Genomic DNA, 20,888 nt, shown 5'->3' with positions numbered 1-20,888 from the left:
CCCATAAATCACAACAAGACACAAACAGTGAGAGAAGAAACAAAGAGAGAGAGAGAGGAGAAAAAGAGAGAGAAGGAGTAGGAGAATTAGAGAATAAGATAAAGATGGAAGATAGCTCAATAGTTTTTATTTTTCTCTTTCAATTTTTTAGAGGGGCATAATAAGATATAAATGTTTACAAAAATTTGAGGAGGTCTACATGCTAAATGTGGAGGCATGAGTAGAAGCACTCTAAAGTTAACTATGGTTATATTTTGATATACGCGACCTAAACACTAAAAACTACAAACTGACCAAATTAGGTGACAAGACTATTACATCGAGCGGTGGAGTAATGAGGGTTCTCATCAATAACAGACGTTGGCACCAGAAAAAAAAATAATAATAATCTTGCATCAAAATCAGTTATATTATCTTTCGTCGTTGATTAAATAATTAAGAGCTAATTTATGCATGATAAGTTATATTATCTTTTTATGATGTTGACTATTTTTATAAGGCTTATCCATTGGAGCTAGGATTGAGATTGAGATACAGACAAAATTACATGATATATATGTCATTTCCTTTAATTATACATAGGATGAGATCATTGGCAGGGGCTCTTTCCGATACATTGAAGCTAGCATAACTGGATCACACATTTTTCTCTTACGTACCATAACAAACCAAATACACTTTGTACATATTGATATGTATATATAGGATTATGGGACTTCGTTTGTGACTCTCATATCTCTATATTACTTTATGTATGTATGTCACCTCAGTTAGCCTTTAACTTGTCCAAGTGATAAAACCTCTGCAAAATTAAGCTTAATTTATTAAAGGAAAAGCGAGTTGGATATCAAATATCTGAACGGCATCGGTTATACTTGAAAATACTTTACCAGGATGGAGTGGATCTGCTCAAGATAAGGCAGAAGTAATGAAACCAAGGTTTCCATTTCAACTTTCAAGTTGTCATAGCTTTCATCTTTGGCCATGAGACTACTAATGAAGGTCTCATTGTCAGGCACTAACATTAGAGCTACCTGCATTAACACTAATCTGTCAGTCTAAAAAACCAAAAAAAGTTGAAATTCATGCATGTTCGCGGGCTGTAGGGCTAGAGCACAGCTGTACAAGCCGGCCCTTGCCTAAGTCATAAATTCATGCCTGAGCTTGATTATATGGCATATGGCCCGTAAGCACTCGATAAGGCGCCACCTTTCTCCATTTTTTTTTTCGGGTATTAGAACAACATCAAACTTTGAGCTATCATAGTTTTAAGTTTTAACCCGTTCTTCGAATGAAATAAATGAAATTATTTTTTGACATAAATGTGTTCAAACTTTCTTCTTAATATTGAATCAAGAGGGAAGATTTGAATTTATGTCGTGGCGTCTTCCAACATATTGGAGAGCCACTAGACCGAAGGATACCTTCCTGTCCAAACTAGGATAATGGCCTCCATATATACAACTTCAGCGGATTGAAGTTTATGGACCTAGATGTAAACAGCAGGGATTTCAAAGAAAGGATAATGACCTCCATATATACAACTTCAGCGGATTGAAGTTTATGGACCTAGATGTAAACAGCAGGGATTTCAAAGAAGGCTAGTGAACTCACTTGAAACTAACATAGGTTCTAATAAATAAAAAAGAAACTAAAATAGTTTAAAAGTTCCATCACCCAATGTAAGGTACGAGAAAATGCATGCTACTAGTTTTTCTTTTTTTTTTGGACAATCATGTTACTAATTAGTAGTTACTAGCTTTAAAAGAAAGAAGAAAGAAGAAAGTGATGTACTTTAGAAGCAGCTGATGAAATCCATCTATGCCATGGCTTTAAAGTGAGGTTGTAAGATTCTTCCACTGCCTGCTTCATGTTCTGCCCTGGGTTTCCTGCTAAATTTTGCAATAGCTCTGCCGTAAAATCCAAGGATCTGAATATTTGGAACAACCTAATTATTAGTTTATAATAAAAGAAGATGGAGCATCAATAATGATTGTCAATTATATGAACAAAGTGAGGATTAATTACGCTGGCTGGGTAGCTGGGTTAGTTAATTAGTACTAATTTTAACTTCTTTTGATAATTCATTCTATTCAAAAAATTATTATTCTCCAAACAAGAGCATGGTACATGACAGTCCATACGTCATCGAGTTTTGCAAATAATTAGGGTTGACATCATCTAAGCCTTAAAATATGAAGTAGATTCAGAATTAATACATTAAGGGTTTAGTTCAGAATTAATTCTCTTAATGTGTAGTTTTTATTTCTCGCCAACGAAGGGTTTGGTTTGATTATACAGCTAGCTTTTAAATCCAGTGATGAAGGCAGGAAACAATATTAAGTTTAATTATTATTACCTGGTAAACCAGACAAATTACCTGGTGAGCCAAACGAAGGCTCTACTACAACTTGTAAGATTTCTTGCAGTGCCGTCCGTGGCTTCTGTTTTCAATATCTCAACCATATTTGAATATGCTGAAGGATCAGATTCGTTCCTCGTTTCCAATCTCTACACGCAATAACAAAAGTATATTATCTTTTAGCAAAGCTTTGTTTATTTGTTAATCGTTCTGTCTTTTCGTATCAAATATACAACAAAAGCTCTGTAGTACAAGCAACATAAAACACATTCAATGATTAAAATGTAATTGACAACATCATATACATATGTTACTCTTGAAGAGAGAAATGTTACTAATTGGAAACATCACCACACACGAAAAAGAGAAAACCAAAAAAAAAAAAAAAATTCTAAGAGAGGTAGAATAATTAAGGTCAAAGAAAATTTTCATTTTGAGAGATGCAGTGCAATTACGTAGAGATGAACCGATTTTGATGCCTCAGAGAGAAACATAAATCATATATGAAGCATCTTGGTATATATTCTAACGTGACATCCTAGCCAGAAAGCAATAAAATCAGGTTTTTTGTTGCAAAATCTAGCATATACGATTTAAGGTTGAAAAGCTTGCTAGTCAGGTCGATGTTCAGCATGCTTGTAATGTTATTAGGATAGATTGCGCTTAGATCGTTTTCTTCTTACCCGAATATTCTGATGAACATCTTGTCTTAAAACAGCCATCGTTGGTCCTATTTTATCTGCAAAATCGAGATGGCAAGAAAGTGAGTAAAATGCAAGCTAGCTAGTGGTGATCTTCTTGAGAGAGAGAGAGAGAGAGAGAGAGAGAGAGAGAGAGCCAGTGGTGATCTTCTTTTGAGAGAGAGAGAGAGAGAGAGAGAGAGTGCAAGCTAGCTAGTGGTGATCTTCTTTTGAGAGAGAGAGAGAGAGAGAGAGAGAGAAAGGGAGAGGGCTAGCTAGTGGTGATCTTCTTTTGTGAGAGAGAGAGAGAGAGAGAGACCGAGAACTCGAAGAAGCGAGTAGCAAAGAGAAAGAAAGGGCCCGGTGGGAATATGAGCAGCCTCATGATTGATAAACGCAGCATCATGAGCATCGTGATCACCATTTTCCGCTTGGAGTGTTATTACACCTATAACTTTAACCATGACCGAGAGTTCTTCAATGGCAGATCTAATCTCTGACCCTTTACTCTGATCCATTATCTTCCTTTTCATTCTTTGGATAGAGATAGAGCTAGCTAAGCTTCTATGATTGCATAAATGTGGATAATGACTATGATATTCTTGTTGAGGAAGATACTTTCTATGTAATGTAACCCCATTTGTCACTTTTATATATAGTACTGTTGATGACAACATGGGGATCAGTTGTCATCGATGTGTGGTTTCGGATGCTTTAAATTAATATGAATTGTTTAGTAGCTTATTTATACAAATTGATGGTGACCTTAATTTTGACGTGTGATTTTTAAGTGACTTTTTATTCTTGGCTTGACATTGTGGTTATCAACACCTGTCGCTATTTTATCGATTAAATAGCAATACTATATGATTTTTTTTTTTTTGAATAAAGCAATACTATATGATACGTATTCTGAGAAAACTACTTGCCTATGGCAGTATGGCAGGTGTGTAGAACTTCTATCTCATATTATGATTAATATGTAATTAACGAGTAGTTAACGTGAATGGAATATTACCTCGTACTTCATCCTAACTAAATCTTCCTAGTGATGCAGCGGTTCGTCTAAGTAAAATCGCCGGTTGTTCCTTTTTTATGGGCGAGGCATGGATAAGGCAGTGTTAGTCTGTTGTTGTAGCTTCGATGGTTAAATTTGGACAATATCGGTACAATAGTGGGTCACTGTTTAACATGGTATCAGAGTGAGTTCATTTCCAATCACGTGTATCATGGACCCTGATTAGGGCTCTCTTTCTCTTAATTTGTTGAATTGCGCAGTTCTAGGTCTGAAGAGGCATATCTCCATTGAAGAAGTGAAAGAGGCCTACGACAATGTTTCTTCGATGTGTTAACTTTTTCTCTCTTCCTTTCGCTACTTTCATACGCCATGTCGTCACAATCTGTAGTTTTGATAATCTCCTGTGAACACGTTACTTTCTTCTGTGATGACACTATGGTATACAAATATGTTAGTTTTGCTATTAACCCTTGCTTTAATTAGTTTTTTTTTTAATTTTTTTTTTTTAAAGATGATCAAAGGATTTCACTCCTACCCTATGGTGACTCGAACCCATGACCTCGATTTTAGGTAGTGGGTGCTCTAACCACTGAGAAAACACCACATTTATTTTGTGGTGATATCACCACTCTATTAAAACTTACCACATCATATAGAATTAAGTAGGACTGGGATCGGTTCTGTTTTTGGATTTTTTTGCCGGAACCAGAATCGGAATCGATGATGTTTTTCCGGTTCGGTGTTGTTACGTTTTTTGCCGGAACCGACTTGGAACCGAAACCGTTTAGTTTGGTTCGGTTACGGCTTGGAACCAGTTCCTGTACACACAACAAAACAGCAGCAAAATTATCTGGTTTCTCAACCTTCCGGCTACATTATTTTCTACAATTTTCTCAGTTTCTCCATCAAAGAACATAGAAATTCATCACTTGAAGGATTCGAAGCCATTTCCTTCTCAAGTTCAAATTGGGAATCACCGATTGAGGATGAAGATCAGAAGATGAACTGGGGGTTTACCAGTTTCTAGCTTTCAAATGAACTAGGCATCTCAATCTACGATGAAATGAGACTGGAATAAGATTGGAATAGTTGCTACGAAGACCTGAAGAAGAAGTGAAAGAGGAGGAGAAGAAGAGAAGAAGAAGAACATGCTTACGGCTAAGAGAGAAGATGTAGGGGAGTTATGATTAAAAAGAAAAAAAAAGGAATCTTTCTTTTGTCTCCCACTTTCACTATCTCCCACATTTTTTATTTTGTCTCCCACTCTAATTCTCTTAAAAAAGTAAAAAGAAAGATTGCTCACCCACTTTCTCTGATAGCCTTTAAATTGTTTAGGTTTAGGTGTAATTGAGGCAGCACGTGTATATATCGGTTCCTCAGGTCTTGTTGCTTTTCCATAGTTGAGAACCGAAAACCGAACCGATTTCTCTTCATTCGATTCGGTTTAGAACAAAAACCGAATCTTCAGTATAAGAACCGCACCGAACCGGCTGATTCGGTTAAGTTTTCCTGTTTTCTGGTTTAAAAATTCCAGCTCTAGAATTAAGGGCACGTTTACTTACTTGGAATGAGAGGGAATGATTACTGGGTAAAAGCATTCCTGCGTTTACTAACATATAAAGGATTGGAATCGGAATGATTCCGGGTAAAAGAGTTCATGCATTTACTAACACATAAATGAATCGGAATGGTTGTAGGTCCCACCTCCTTATCAGGAATCGATTCCTGAATACTCAGGAATTTGATTACGAAGGGGGGGAGATGGGTTTAGGAATCAATCCTCCAGAATCAATACTGATTCCTTTCTTCTCTCATTCCACTTGTCTCAAATTCATGATTATTATTTTCCATTCTAAGTAAGTAAACGTGCCATAATTGAATACTTAAAATATATTTTTTAATAAAATATCATAATTAACTATAATTATGTTTCATAACACATGACAGTTTTATATTGGGAGATGGTATCACCACATTTATTTTGTGGTGATCCTAATAAAACCCAATAAACTTTTATTGGGAGCAATAAAGGTTTTGAGTTGATATAATCTCCTCATCTTCTTCTTCTTTTTTTGTTTTTTTTTTTTTTAGTAAATGAATGATCTTTATTGATAAAGAATTAGCCTGAGTAATTACAATCCAAGGCTAATACATCTAGGATACAATATGAGGGAGTATCTTTCCAAACATGACTATCATTATCATCAAATGCTAGGCTAGCCAACCTATGTGCCACCCTATTACAAGTTCTAGGAGCAAAACATATCTGTATTTCTGATTTGGAACGTAATAGAGCTTGAATGTCATCCATGATTGCTGCATATGGTAACATATCATATCTGTGATTTTTGAGGTCCAATGTAGCTTCGAGGCAGTCCGTTTCAACCATGACATGTTCTCCTAGGAAGGAACAAAGCAGTTTCAGTCCTTCATTTATGGCTAGCAGCTCTACTTGTTTTGCATGCTCTACATGTTGAACTGGTAGTGTGAAGGCAGCCTTAAAATTTTCTTGTGTATCCTCATCTTCTTGCTCAATCAAAGTTTCACCTGTCTAATTTTAGGGAGATTTGTCCCCCTCCCTCTCCCCAGTAGACTTTTATTTGCCCCCAATAAAATTTTTTAAGATAATAAAATTTTATGGAGTTTTATTGGGAAGGGGCAATAATAATATCCGGCAACCTCTCCGATGACCTCTTAAGGAACATTCAGCGATCTTCGGAGAGGTTTTTGGCGACCAGTATCTGTGAAGTCTAGCCGCCTCTAACAACCACTTCGGTGAAAGTCCAGTAACCTCCGGCCAAATTCGGTGGTCGGTGACCTCCTATAAGGTTTTCGGTGAAGTCTGGAAACCTCCAAGAAAGTCTCTTATGACTTCTCTCTCTTCCACTCCCTCTCTATGTGACAAAAGGGTGAGGGCAAAATAGTCCCAAAAAAAAAAACTTAATTGGTTATTAGAGAACAAAATGAGACATCTTAAGGGTGGTGGTGAAAATTAACAACTTGTTGGGGTAAAAGGAGTTAATGTCCTTAGAATTAGAGTAAAGAGGTATTTCCCTTTTTTTTTCTTCTTTCTATTAGGTCGACTTATGAGCAAAAAATATATATAAGGTGGCTTAGAGCTTCCAATTAATGCTCTACATGAGGTTTCCTGTGTTATTTCTAGAAGGTTCACTATGGCATCTATCTTATCTATTTCGGATTAGTAGTACTGAAATCCACACTCCATAATTTGTAATCCACACTCCCTCTTTTCTTCTTTGGTCAAAATTCTCATAAAAAGACAAAATTTAATGTTTTTTTTTTGTTACGAATTATTAAGGAATTAGGCGATATTAGTTAGTGGTCTTTGTGACTACCTCCCCAAAGGGAGAGGAAAACTACACCTAGAAACCCACCACCCTTCCCCTCATTTGAATTTATTAAAATAATAAATAACAAAGTTCACAACAGAATTAGGGGTGAGAACCAAACCCAATTCGACAAAAAAGAAAAAGAGAGACAACGTCTCCCTATACAATAAACATGAAACAAATTGGAACCCAAAAAGAGGGTCCACAAACACATAATCATGAGAAATGGTAGTCTGGTCTAGGGGAGAAGTCATGAGCAAAAAAAGAGACTAGAAACTGTGGCATGACAGGCCACTACTAAACTCCAACTTGAAGAAAACCATAATTAGCAAGAACATTCACTACTTTGTTTCCTTTTCTGAAGATGTGAGAGACATGTACCCTTATTTGTTGAACCATAAGATGACAATTGGCCTATAATGTTTTTAAGCGCCATGGAATTAGGTGTGGATTTTGAAATAAGAGACAACATACATGGAATCTGTTTCCACCCATAAATTGGACCAACCTTTTTTAGTAGCAATCATTATGGCATCCACTACTATTTTTACCTCAGCATCCAAAGCACTTGGGACATTAACTTGATAAGCAAAAGCACCAAGAAATAGTGCAGAGTCATCTCTGAAATCACCCCTAAAACCTGCAATACCATTCTCTTGGAATGAACCATCAGTATTTACCTTGATAAAGTTAGAAGGAGGAGAATATCATATGACAAGGATGTAACGAGGTGCCCTAGGGCTCAAAGAAGAGGGGCCTAGGATTATGAAAATAGGTAACCCACTTGTAGCAACTTGGGAAGGCTTAAAAACATGCTCTGCTGACTCCTTGATTGAAGTAGTACAAAGCTACTTAAAGCTTAAGAAGCAACACATGCCCCCTTTATGTTTGAATTTATTTCTCTCTAACCAAGTACACCAAAGGACATTACAAACTGAAATAAACCAGAGCAACTTGGGAGACTTGTTAAGAGAAGTCAGCAAATTATCATTAAAATAATCAATGAGGGAAGTACCTGGAGGAATGTGCAACCTGAACAAATACAATAACCAAGTCCAGACTAGATGCACCACAAAGCAATTAAGGAGGAGATAATCAATAGACTCGGCATCACTGCCATATAGGTAACATCTGGATCAGAGTGCAATACCTATCCGCTACATCTTCTTTTCCGTCTGAATCCCATTGTGCAATATCTTCCAGTGGTCAAGCTTTTTTGAGGCTGGATAGTAGCATTCCAAATTCTTTCTTCCCATGCAAGCTTGGGCCGCTGGTTGGCTAGAGAACTATAAACCAACTTGGATGACAAGCAGCCATAAAATGCAGCCGCCTAAACCGATACATCATTAGTTTTTGTTGTTGGTAAAGCACCCTACAGATTGAGGCAATTTAATCAGGGTGTGAGCTTCTAAAACTCTTAGGGAAAGAGCATTCACCATCCCAAACAACCTAAGACTTTGTCTTGCATATAATCACAAGTTTCTGGTTCATAGTTGAGAGTTTTTGCTATCTACTCTATCAACCAATTATCAAGCTAAAATCTGATAATGTCACCTTTGCCAACAACCTACCGCACTCCTAAAAGTAAAGTAGGCCAAAGTTTTCTCAAACCCAGCCAGACTGAAGACTTCTTGTAATATGAAGGAGGCTGCAAGTCTTCAAATAAGAAACGATCATGAAGAAAGCTAGCTGAGAATGTAAATCTTGAAGCAACATCCCAACACATTTTTAGAAGAAAAGATTGATTCAAAGTGAATAAATTTGTTAAGGCCCAAGCCACATTGAGCATTTAGGAGATAGCAGGAGTTCCAAGCAACTAAGGCTAAACCTGATTTAAGAAGATCTCCACTCTAAAAGAATTTACGAACCCAACCTTGAACTTTGGGAAAAAAGCTTTAGGCTACTCATATACTTGGAAGCGGTACGTTAACTGGCTTTGTACCACTGAATCAATTAATTGAACAACCAACTTGAGAGAGTTGCTTACCCTTCCAACAGCTAAGCTTGCACCAGACGTTGTCGGCAATGGGCATCAAGAAATCTGATTTAGGACAACCCATAAAGATAGGCACCCCACAGTAAGTGAAAGGAAGGAAGCCTACTTGAATGCCTAGAAGTCGTTGAATACTATCTTCCCTGTGGGATGCAAACTTTCCCAAAAACAATTTAGATTTAGCTTTATTAATACACTGACTTGAATTGACCATGTATTCCTCCATGAAATTCATAAGGTTGCGAAGCTGTCGGATACTACCTTGCAGGAATACCATGACATTGTTTGTAAATAGAGCATGAGCAGGAGGCTTTAGAGAAGAGGTGCAGTAATGCAGTTACTTTTATTCTCATATACCAGTAGAGATAGTCCCCAACTAAGCACTTCTTTGCTACACAGAAAAGAAGAGGTGATAACGGATCACCTTACCTCACTCCCCTTAAACACGTAAAGAAACCACTTGTCTGACCATTGACATTTATGAAGATGTGTGCAGATTTTAGGATGTTATAAATGTACTGAACAAAAGTATCATTGAAGCCAAAATTCCTTAAAACTCGAAAGAGAAAGTTCCAGTCAAGGGTGTCAAAAGCTTTCTTAATATCAAACTTGATTGCAACATTTCCACGCCTGCAATAAGTATCCAGCAAATTCACACACTCAGAAGTAATAGTAATCAGATCAATAATCGAACGTTCCTTCATGAAAGCACTCTGCTGAGGGCAAATGATTCTCAAAGAAATTGGCCAAAAAGATCCGCTAGAATTTTTGTGGTAATTTTGAACACAAAGTTGGCTAGAGCGATTGGTCGGTAGTCAGAAATACTTTCACATTTTTCAACTTTAGGAACCAAAATTAGCAAATTGGAATTGAAATGTAGCATTATAAACCCACCCTTAAAGAAACTCTGAACTGATAAAGTAACGTCATGAGCAACAATCTACCAACAATGCTTAAAGAAACAACCTCCAAAACCATATGGACCAAGGCTAATAAAACTATCCATATCATTAAACAGCTAGAATTTCATCACAAGTCGGAAAGGAAAGAAGCATGGTATTTTATGCCTGTGTAACTACATGTGGGATCACCCTCTCAACTAGCCCGATATCAATAATAAAATGATCTCTAGAGAAACAGTTCTTAAAGTGCTGCACAAAGTGGACTGACAGCGGGTCTTGGTCACTAATAACTTCTCCATCCACTGTGCTTGAAGAGATGGTCTTATTCCACCTTCTTAGCTTGACCATATTGTGCAAAAAAAGAAGAAGTGCTCCTATCACCATCAGTCAACCACATGATTCTTAACTTATCACGGAGAAAAGAAGCTTACAAAGAGAGGTCTAAGATGAACTTGGACTAGGTAGAATCCTCATGTTGAAATCTATCCTTGATGGGCCATGTCTTGAAATTTCATTTTGAATGTCGTCAACTGATGCTTTGGAAAAGCGAACTTGGTCATGAACATCCTCAATTTGGTTTCGACTCCAGCTTCTTAACATTCCTTTGAGAGCCCTAAGCGTAGAAACTAAGATGAAATGAGGGCAACCATAGAATTCAAGTGATTCCCAATCATCTTTCACTAAGTCAAAAAAACCTGATTGTTGAAGCCAAAGACTGTGAAATATGAACATCAATTTGAATTGCACTTCAGTCTAGAACATGAAAGCATAATTGGACAATGGTCTGAGGTTGCCCTGGTGAGAGCGCAACAATCCATAGTGGCCCAAGAGTTCAACCAATTCAAATTCCCAATTACCCGATCCAATCTGACTTTAGTACTGTGATTAGTCCAAGTGTAAGCTAGCCCTTTAGCTGGAATATCCAAAAGTTCACATGAATCATACATCTGTTAAAACATAATGCAAGAGGTAGTAGATGGAGGAGGCCATCCTTGCTTTTCATGAGCCTAAAAGATACAGTTAAAATCCCCAAAGACTACTCAGGTAGAGCTCGCCTCTTGAGAATAAACAATAGCCAAGTCTTGCCATAACTGCTTTCTTCCAGTAATTGTTCTTTTTGCATATATAGCAGTAAGGAAACAATTAATCCCCTCTATGTCGCATGAGACAGTGACCTGCTACAATGTTGCTGAAACTAGATGGACCCTAAAAGATTCATGACATAGAAACCAAAGGTTGGGGACTTGTGATCCCCTATCATTAGTAGCAACTCGGACAAGTCCCAACAACCTCCAATAGAAAACAGGAATAGAATCAATTACAACAAAAGGTTCTGAAATGCAAACCACTAAAGGTTTAAGAGTACAAACTATATTTGTAAACACCTGTTGCGTGTCGTCATTAGCAATACCATGGGCGTTCCAATACATTACTTTCATTTGGTAATTTTAAGTTTCACTCCCAATTGAGTAGGAGCACAACTAGAGGAACACAAACTAGAACTAGGTTTCACTTTCTGCTTGAGCTTCTCAAACTTTTTCAACTGCTTCTTAGCTTTTTTGGTGATTACAGGAGTGAATTCGTCTTCCTCTAACAATTGAGAAGGTAGGTCAGAAGTGCTTGCCTCCACTATCATGACGTCAGAATAAACCAGGACCTTATTATTAGCAACTGTGAGAGCAGTAGAGCCTTCACAAGTAGGCTCCTGAGGTTCCTGATGTCTACAATTGAAACCAAGAGGATTACTATCAATTCAAGATGACTACTCTACTCTGTAGAGTAGGTTCAATGTCAAACGATACTAAGGCAGTAGACCGCAAATCTACCTGCTCATCAGAATGCAATGGTTGACTCGTATACTTGCATTAGAGGATCCCTGAGCCTGATCAAAACTCACAGGTCCCCATTTTTGAGATCGACGAGACCGTGAAGCTCTCTTCTTTGATCGATATCTTGACCTAACTACAGATCATCCCCGAGTCAGCACAGGGTGACTCGAAGAATTGATATCGGCCTCTGCTTGTAGTTTTGCCTTGCATTTTGAAGATACACGCCCAATGATTCAACAAGCTTCACAAAGCTTTGGCACGGTTTCATAATCGATCCCAATTACAATTGCTTCACCATTCTCTCTGAAAATTTGTAACTGCTAAGGAATAGGCCTAGAAAAATCCGCATCAATCAAGATTCTTATGTAGAGATCAAGTGAATGGTTGGCAGTTCTAGGATCAAGCTTCTCTGGCATATCTACTCTATGTGCAATCTCAAGCAAGGTTTGGTGTTCCCAGTAAGCAAAACCCATGTCCCAAACTCTAACTGACACCTGCGCAAAGGTGTTTTTGTAAGACACTAGAGAAATACTTGCCATCCACTTGATCAAACGCAAAAATCCTAGCTTGAAGTTTATAAAGCCTAAAGACTAGACTCATTGCATGTCTTCTAAGGAACTGAAGTGCAGCAAGAAGAATCCCTTGCCCAAGAGAGCCACCGTCCAATCTGACAAGGATAGCTAGAAGAAGCGCAGACGCTGTGCAAGCCCTGTGGTGCTGGGGACAATTCCATTTTGTGGGAGTAAAACTCTACCCACTAGATTAGTCTTACAACAATTCCGACAGCGTTGGAAGGGATCCTTGGAGATACAAATTGAGGCAAGCCCGTTCTCAATGAAAAAAGTAGGGAGATCATCAATTGTGAAATCAAGAAGGGGTTAGAGGAGATGATGGAGGCATACGAGGGTTGCGGCTAGGCCACCGGTCTGCTGGGATAGCCGACGGTCTGTGGGTGGGGAGAGATGGTAGGAGAAGTCATGGATTGGGAGGCTAGGGCTTAGGCGTGTGAGCACGTTTCATGGATGCTGTTGAATGTCATTCTATCAAGACAAAATTTAAGTTAGTAAAAGACAAAATTTAAGTTACCATGAAAGGAAACAGAGTTGGATTGCTTCTGGCAATACAGTAGGGTTGGAAGCAGGTGGAACTCGAAACTGACTGCACTATCCTAGCTACAGCCCTTAACCAACAAGTGGAGGATAACCCTGACGTTAGTCGGATTCTAGATGATTGTAAGGATTATTTACATGTTTTTGATTGGATTAGAGTTCAACATGTTTATCGTGAAGCAAACACTGTGGCGAATAGGTTGGCACACTTTGCTAGTCTAGATCATGTTGTGGATCTTTGTTTAGATGAGGCTCCTGCTTTTATACAGGACGTTCTCAGTGAGGATATTTGTAACGCAACTATGCTTGCTCGGGGTTCAGGTATTACGTCCCTCCCGGTGCAACAAAATTTATTTAATAATATAAATAACGGGCGTGGGGCTGAGCCTTCCAGTTAGACTGGGTACCAAACCCCAATTCACACACAAAAAAAAAAAAAAAGGAAACAGAGTGTGAATTGTAAAATGGAGAGTGTATATATCTCTCTTCCTTTACAAAACATACATTTTGAATTTGAAGGTCATTTATCAACATCACATTCAATTCATGTATGATTATCCAAATTCAACTATAACTCAATCAACAAGGATTCCATCAACCCTATTTCTCTCTAGCCTAGCGCCGCGACAGAGGAAAACATCACCAAATTGTTCCCTGTTCGGCGGCGGCCTGGATAGCATCAGCTTTGCCGAGTTGTCGCTGTGCTGGCTGCCGGATGGGCACTTTGAAGCCCTGGGCTAAGGTAAGGAGAGAAGTTGTTTTGGCTTGTGGCTTGGCAAACGGGTTTGGTGTAGGTTTGGGCAGCCTTTCTGGGCATTTGTGGTCGTTTCTGTGCTAGGCGGCGCGATCTGGTGGCGACGGCAACCTTGCGGTCTTCTGATGATAGTGCGGCTTGTGGGGCTAGCGTCGGGTCTGGGCGCTGCACAGTAGTGACTTGGGGGGCTCGCGGCGATGCTGGCTTGTGATGGAGCCTGACGACACAGTTCGTGGCGAGGCAGACTCGTGGGTGGAGCTGCACCGGCATGGTCTTGTGGGTGGCGGCTGCAGGCGCGGTGGCGTGGTAGGCTGGGCTTGGGTCAACCCTCTTGCTGGGCCTTAAGTTGGGCTCTTCACTTTGGGGCTGCCCTATTCAGCTCTCTAATTTAGGATGGGGTTTTTAGCCCTAAGTCCATCTATATGTTTTTTAGTTTGTCTAAATTACAATAATTCCTTATATTAGGAAACTAAGTACCGATGTGCATCTATGTCTTTTTAGCATCTCTGGAGTAGTACCGAAGGAGGATATCCGCTATCTCTATGTATTTGAATGTACAATGAGTAAGACTATATGTACGTACCACTTGTGGGTACTACCACTAGCTTCTTGTCTAAATGACAGCGGAAGGGTATGTAACGGCCTATTCTAGCTTGTGATGAATATATTGACACCCGATTTAGGTTTGATTCAAAAAATGTATGATTATCCCAAAAAAAAAAAAAATCTTATTCTTTGACACTAAGCATTTTGTTCATCTTTTAATAACTATTTAGCATTAGCTGGATGATTATCCTACTCTAGCTATTCCGTATTCTATTACTGGAAAAAAAAAAAATGAAGACATTCTGTAAGTAGTAAGGGACAATACAATATTTCAAATTACAACTTGCATTACGTCTCCAATTTGACAGCTACTTGTCTTCAGTCTTGAACCAGTTGATGTAGCATCTAGGAGGCTATATTTCTGCCATTTTAGAGCATCTTTAGCAATGCTAGCCATTTTTGAGTCAAATTTTAGCTAAAGTAGCTAAAAAGTCATTTTAGCTAGCCACTTTAGAATTACGTCTGCATCAATGCTCTCTATTTTAGCTAGTTTTGAATTTATATTATTTTTTAAATAAATATTAAATAGTTTAAATGTATTTATAAATTATATAAAATAACTTAAAAGGAATGTTTTAAATTATAGAGAGTCGCATCCCGCTCTTTATATTTAGGAGCGAGATAGCTAAAAGTTATAATAGAGAGCCACTTAGGAGTCTGGTGCAGCTGCTAAAATAGATAAAAAGCTAAACCTGTTCTCCAAAATAGCTAAGGAGCCACAATAGAGAGTCTGCTAAAGATGCTCTTATTATCATAGTTTTAACCGAGTCATCAAGTATGAATAGCTCTATGATATCTGAGTTATGTTTGATACAGAGATATTCTGGTTATATATGCATTAATACACTAGTTTGGCTTGATGTGGATCTATATCGAGTTACTCTGTTTTGTATTAAACTAATTTACTTGATGTATCGTACATCATAGACGAATCTATCAAGTATAATAATTCTTAAATCATAAGACATATGGCTCTTATAAATTAATAAAGACTCGTTTTTGAACAGTCTAGGTATATCACTTCCCTTATTCTTTTGGATGACATGCAATTAATATTCGATTATGAACTGCTCGTCAAATAGATAATCTAGTGAAAGAGATATCTTATAGAATTACAGAACTCTAGATTTTCATGAATCAAGTAGGAGCAAACAAGTCTGATATAATTTTGTTATTAAAAAAACATATATAATATAAAAAAATAAAAATAAAAAACCCTAAGAAGGTCATCAATGACATTTGCCAAAACTATATATACCAGGTCCAATAATTAGTAAAGGCAAAGATTATCTGATAAGGGTGGTGTTATTCGCACACCTATTTTCTCTATTCATACACCCTCTCTATTTTTCTATTATTTTAATACAATTTTTTTTTACAAATTACCCTAACTACCATCTCTTGTAATTATGTTTTTTTTTTTTCTATTTGGCAAGTCAATCATGAATTAAACACCATTATACAATAATCTCGTGAATGCCATTGCTGATTAGAAAAAAAAAAAAATTGATGGACAAGACGAAGTGCAATATGTCAAAAGTTATGTAATTAGTGTGGCAAAGATTAGGACTCAGATGAAAAATCACAATGTAACTGAGTTTGGGGGTTTAGGTGTTTTATCATGACTGCTATACAAAACTGAAGAAAGATATGAGCATATCACATTATCACCTAAACTAGAGGAGATCCAAAACCTCTCACATTTGATTAAGTAACGTTGATTCAAGATACCATTTCCAGTGACATAAAACATTTTGTAGAGTGATGATATGACTAAAGTTAAAATGAAATCAAAGCATCAATAATTTTAAAATTATCAATCAACTCAAGTCAAAACCATGATTAGCAAGCAAGCCATACCAAAATCAAACTAAGATGAACAGAACACACAAATTTAAAGCTCCTAGTCCACCAAATCGCTGAGAAATTGATCTTTTTAGCGGAGAGTGATGGATTGAAATACACCAAATAATTTCAGTTAGAATCTTACTAGGAATGATAGATTCAAAGGGGCTCGAATGATCACTAAATTCATATTTTTCTTCCATGTCTCAATTGCAAATCAAATGTAAAAATTTTTTTCTTCCAAAAATAGGTCTAAAGTTGCTTGTTCTGCCATAATTAAACTTCAAAGTTTCACGTTAGAGACATAGAATGACTATGCTAAAGAAGTTTTTGATGGAAAAGAAAAGAGAAAATCATAAAGAGTTTTGAAGTTCTCTGTATCTGCAGGAAAATAAGGGTTTAGGATTTGGGGATAATTGACTTGCCAAATAGAAGAAGAAAAAATAAAAAATAAAAAATAAAAAAAGAATTGCTAGGGAGGGTAGTTAGGGTAATTTAAAAAAAAAATTAAAGTAATAAATAAATAAAAGAGCTATATGAATAGAGAAAATAAGTGTCCGAATGGCACCACCCATCCGATAAACTCATAAGAAATCATGACTTGATTACATTTTAATGAATAGATTACAGTGTGAACGCCAGGGATTCCTTCCTTCGGATGCCAGAAGTGTTTTCAAGCAACTGAAAAAGACGTGCAGTTGCTGTATAAGAACTTGGCTGCGCGCCAAGATCCATGCTGGCCAAGTCTAAACAATCTCCCTAATATACGTTAGACGCAGACAGGCCAATGCATTATGTTCCAATCGTTCGTTTTTGGTATTAACAAATTAAGCTGGATACGTACTACTGAATAAGAACTACAAGGAAACAACCGAATAACACCTACAAACGTATATATGTTTTATACAAAACCTCTGGCCCGGGACATCCACAGCCAGTTGATCAAAATGAAAAAAGAGACTTGGAGGTAGAAACAGATAGAGAGTGGTTCCACTCTGATACATCCACACAATGACTAGTGTTTGCAATTGCATCTGCCACGTCTCGAAATTTAAATTGATAGCACACTTTCGTCAGCTCTACATTGAATACTACATATGACCGAGGCATGACCAACTTTTTTCCGGATGAAGCAAAAATGAGATTCCCAAAATACCTTGTTGAAATTAGTATAGTGAATCATCCACATTTAAATTATAGTTTCATTTGCAGTTGGTAAGATTTTTCTATCTTCAACATGTCACTTCATATGTGACATTACAAGTAGATAGCACGGGCAATCAATTTCCACAGCGAAAACTAATGGTTAAGTCATATATAGGCATCTTTCCAAAACCTGGCCATCATTCATTCACTTAAGCTAACACAATTTCGAGATCGATCTCATCATTCATTTCAAACTCTTAGGCTACAAGTATTTCATTTTTCTGAAATCCAAACTCAAGTTTGACCCATGAAGTCGGGCTCATAACATGATTGAAAGGATAAAGAGCTTGAATGCCATCTTAAATAAAGAGTTAAAGCATCATATTTAGGTGATTTTATTTATCATTTTTTTTAGTAAGACTTATTGTGGTTGTTCTCAAATCTTAATTAATGAAATTGCTAAATACAATAGGAGAACATAATGCCTAGATCTCATATTACAATAAGCAATGCAAGAGTATCTCGAATAATAACATAAGGCTCCACTGATTCTATATATTCAAACACGTGCCAATTAGCAAGGTACGTCTTCTAGGCAATTCCATTTGCTTTACAACAGTGACATACCAAAAAGATAATGCTAAATCAAAGCCATGGAATAACTAAATCAGCTTTCCCATTATATTTCCGGTTGACAACACTTCATTTGTTCCATCATTAAGAGGTTGCGTCCAGTCAGAAATACAAACAGTTTGTTGCCTCACTAGCTAAGATAGACAAGAGTCACAAGACACACTTGGTACGTAGACAACAACAAAGCCCAGATAGCTCTATCGGATGTAAGTAATTGAAAATAAAAGCCAACTAGAACTAGAACTAAGAATGTAATTAGCAGGGGCTTACTGAATGTAAAAACCATTAAACCAAAACCTAACACTAGGGGCATATAAGCTTTGGAAAAATTATAGCTCAATGTGGACGCAATGTATGAATCAGAGCCCAAACTTCATCCAAGAAAGCAGGGAGACATCAGCCCACGTAGCCCAGCCCAAAGTTTTCAATGAGCCACCCCTAAAGATCCCGCTAAACTTGATGGCCACATGTGCGGATTTGCACGCATGCACTACACTGCAGTCTGCTTCAAGACTAATTAGTTTGAGTAGCATTTGATGAAGAAACCAAAAGCCACTACGAATTTGTTCGAGTTATTTTTGAATTTTTTTTTTAACAATAATGATAATAATTGAACTATGAACTATTACAATAATTTAGATTAACATCCCTTATAAAATTGAGAGTATATGTCAACTACATTTAGTCTGAATCTGAGATAAAAGCAGAACATGCTAGAAGGCCGTTGTACCATACCAACATGCTCTATTACAGAAGAACTGAAGCACATCCCTTGAAAATAAGTAACTAATGCAATAGTGCAAATTCGATTACTTCTTGTCATATCAATTTACTTGATTAATCTTTTTCAAAACAATAATAATAATTTAATTTAATGATATCAGTTTAACAGAATAATATCACCCTTGCATTTGCATAGCAATGCAACGCTATAACCAAAATAATTACAAGAAGGTGCGCTATATAATGTGGTTTCATAAAATTTGGAAACATTTATTCACAGATAAATTTCTTTACAAAGGAACAAAAAGCAAAAGAAAAATACCATAACATACTATTGATTGATAATCAAGAAACTGGAATTCATATTTGGCTGCCTTGGAATAATTCACACGAGTTCTAGATGCAAATTAAGGTCCAGACAGTAATCTCTTGTTTTTATAAATCTAAAGTCCCATGTTCTTCAGATTCAAAGAAAGTCAGCTAAAACTCCCTTCAGAAGACTGCAAAGATACCAAAAAATATCATTGGTTTTTACCCAGTCAAATTAATAGGTACATTCTTATGGATCGACATTATTAGTATTACTACTACTCAGAAAACGTGCAGCTTGGCCACAACTTCTGCGTAGTGTGCATGGTTCTGGGAGAAGACTTTTGATGCTTCACTATTTCTTATAATCCTTATCCTCGATATAAGAATTATGTAATCATGACTCGGGAATTATCCTTTTTTTTTATTTTTTATTTTTTTTATAGTTTTATGTTTGCGTTCATCTGAATCACCTGCTTCCATTTCATAAAGATAACTAGGCCTCATCAAAAAGCCCGCGGATCAAGTGGGCCGATGGAGACCCGCCGGCCCGTCAAAAAGCCCACCTCGGTGGGCCGATGGAGGCCAGCAAAAACCCTGCCCGGCCCATAGGCCCAGCCAGGCCAGGTCGGTAAAAACCTGCTAAGCCCGGCCTGTAAAAGCCCGTAAACTATTATATATTATATATATATATATATATATCTATATATGTATGTTGATGTGCTCATATTTACTTATATTTCTATGCCTCTTTCTCTTGGAGTCTTGGTATATATGTTTAGTTCTCCTTATTTATGGTTCATTTATGTTAGTTTAGTGTCTTTGTAGGTGTGTTTCAAAGAAAGAAGAAAAGAAGCTAAGCGGAGCTAACTAACACAGAAAACTGTTGTGCAAAACACCTAACTTAGCTGAATTACTGGGAACTTCTCGGATGGAATTAGGAATTGTACTCTATATACACAGAAAGCCCTATGTGTCTAGTTTCTGAGGAAATTTACGGTTTGTGATTCCGACTTTTCTAGAAGGAGTTATGGCTATTTAAGTGAAGGCAGTTCAGCTTGGACAGGAATCTGCAACATCTTTTACAAGTTCATGTCTAGAACCTAACTTCACTGAATTACTGGGAACTGCTTGGATGGAATCAGAAGCTGTACCTATATGCACGGAAAGTCCCATGTGTCTAGTTTCTGAGGAATTTTACGGTTTGCGATTCCGACTTTTCTAGAAGGAGTTATGGCAATTTAAGTGAAGGCAGTTCAGCTTTGACGAGAATCTGCAACATCTTTTACAAGTTCACGTCTAGAAGGCCCAACACATATATTTGGAAATCTTCAGTGTGCCGCATCATCATTATTGAAGATTCAGGACTTTTAGACATGTTTATATGTGTGTGTGTGTGTGTGTGTGTGTGTGTTATATATATGTGTGTGACGTCCCGAACCCGAATTTACCAGTTTACAAGTCTTTCGATGGGTAAACGACATTTACATTTACTTTTTGGCTCCGTTTCGACATTTTAGGGGGCCCTAAAAGTTGACTTTTTGTTCGGGTCAAAATTTGAGAAAATGTTCTTCATGAAAGTTGTAGAGGACGTTAAACCGAGCGCGTGCATATGTGGTACGTAAAAAT

The 20,888-nt window shown here is 37.3% G+C and overlaps 1 protein-coding gene across 1 annotated transcript; it reads right to left on the bottom strand.

The window, feature by feature from the left end:
- Positions 1 to 526: 526 nt before the first annotated feature.
- Positions 527 to 3,669, bottom strand: LOC112172978 (glycolipid transfer protein 3). Its single transcript, XM_024310516.2, has 6 exons — positions 3,362 to 3,669; positions 3,046 to 3,101; positions 2,381 to 2,511; positions 1,795 to 1,930; positions 891 to 1,034; positions 527 to 802 (listed from the first exon to the last, which is right to left on the bottom strand). Exons 1-6 carry the CDS (start codon positions 3,573 to 3,575, stop codon positions 767 to 769), a joined length of 717 nt encoding a protein of 238 aa, XP_024166284.1. The 5' UTR covers positions 3,576 to 3,669; the 3' UTR covers positions 527 to 766.
- Positions 3,670 to 20,888: the final 17,219 nt, after the last annotated feature.

The sequence above is a fragment of the Rosa chinensis genome, chromosome 6, assembly GCF_002994745.2.
Source record: "Rosa chinensis cultivar Old Blush chromosome 6, RchiOBHm-V2, whole genome shotgun sequence".
NCBI classification, from domain to species: domain Eukaryota; kingdom Viridiplantae; phylum Streptophyta; class Magnoliopsida; order Rosales; family Rosaceae; genus Rosa; species Rosa chinensis.
Note: the sequence above shows the minus strand (reverse complement) of the source record. Positions and strands in the feature narration are given on the sequence as shown.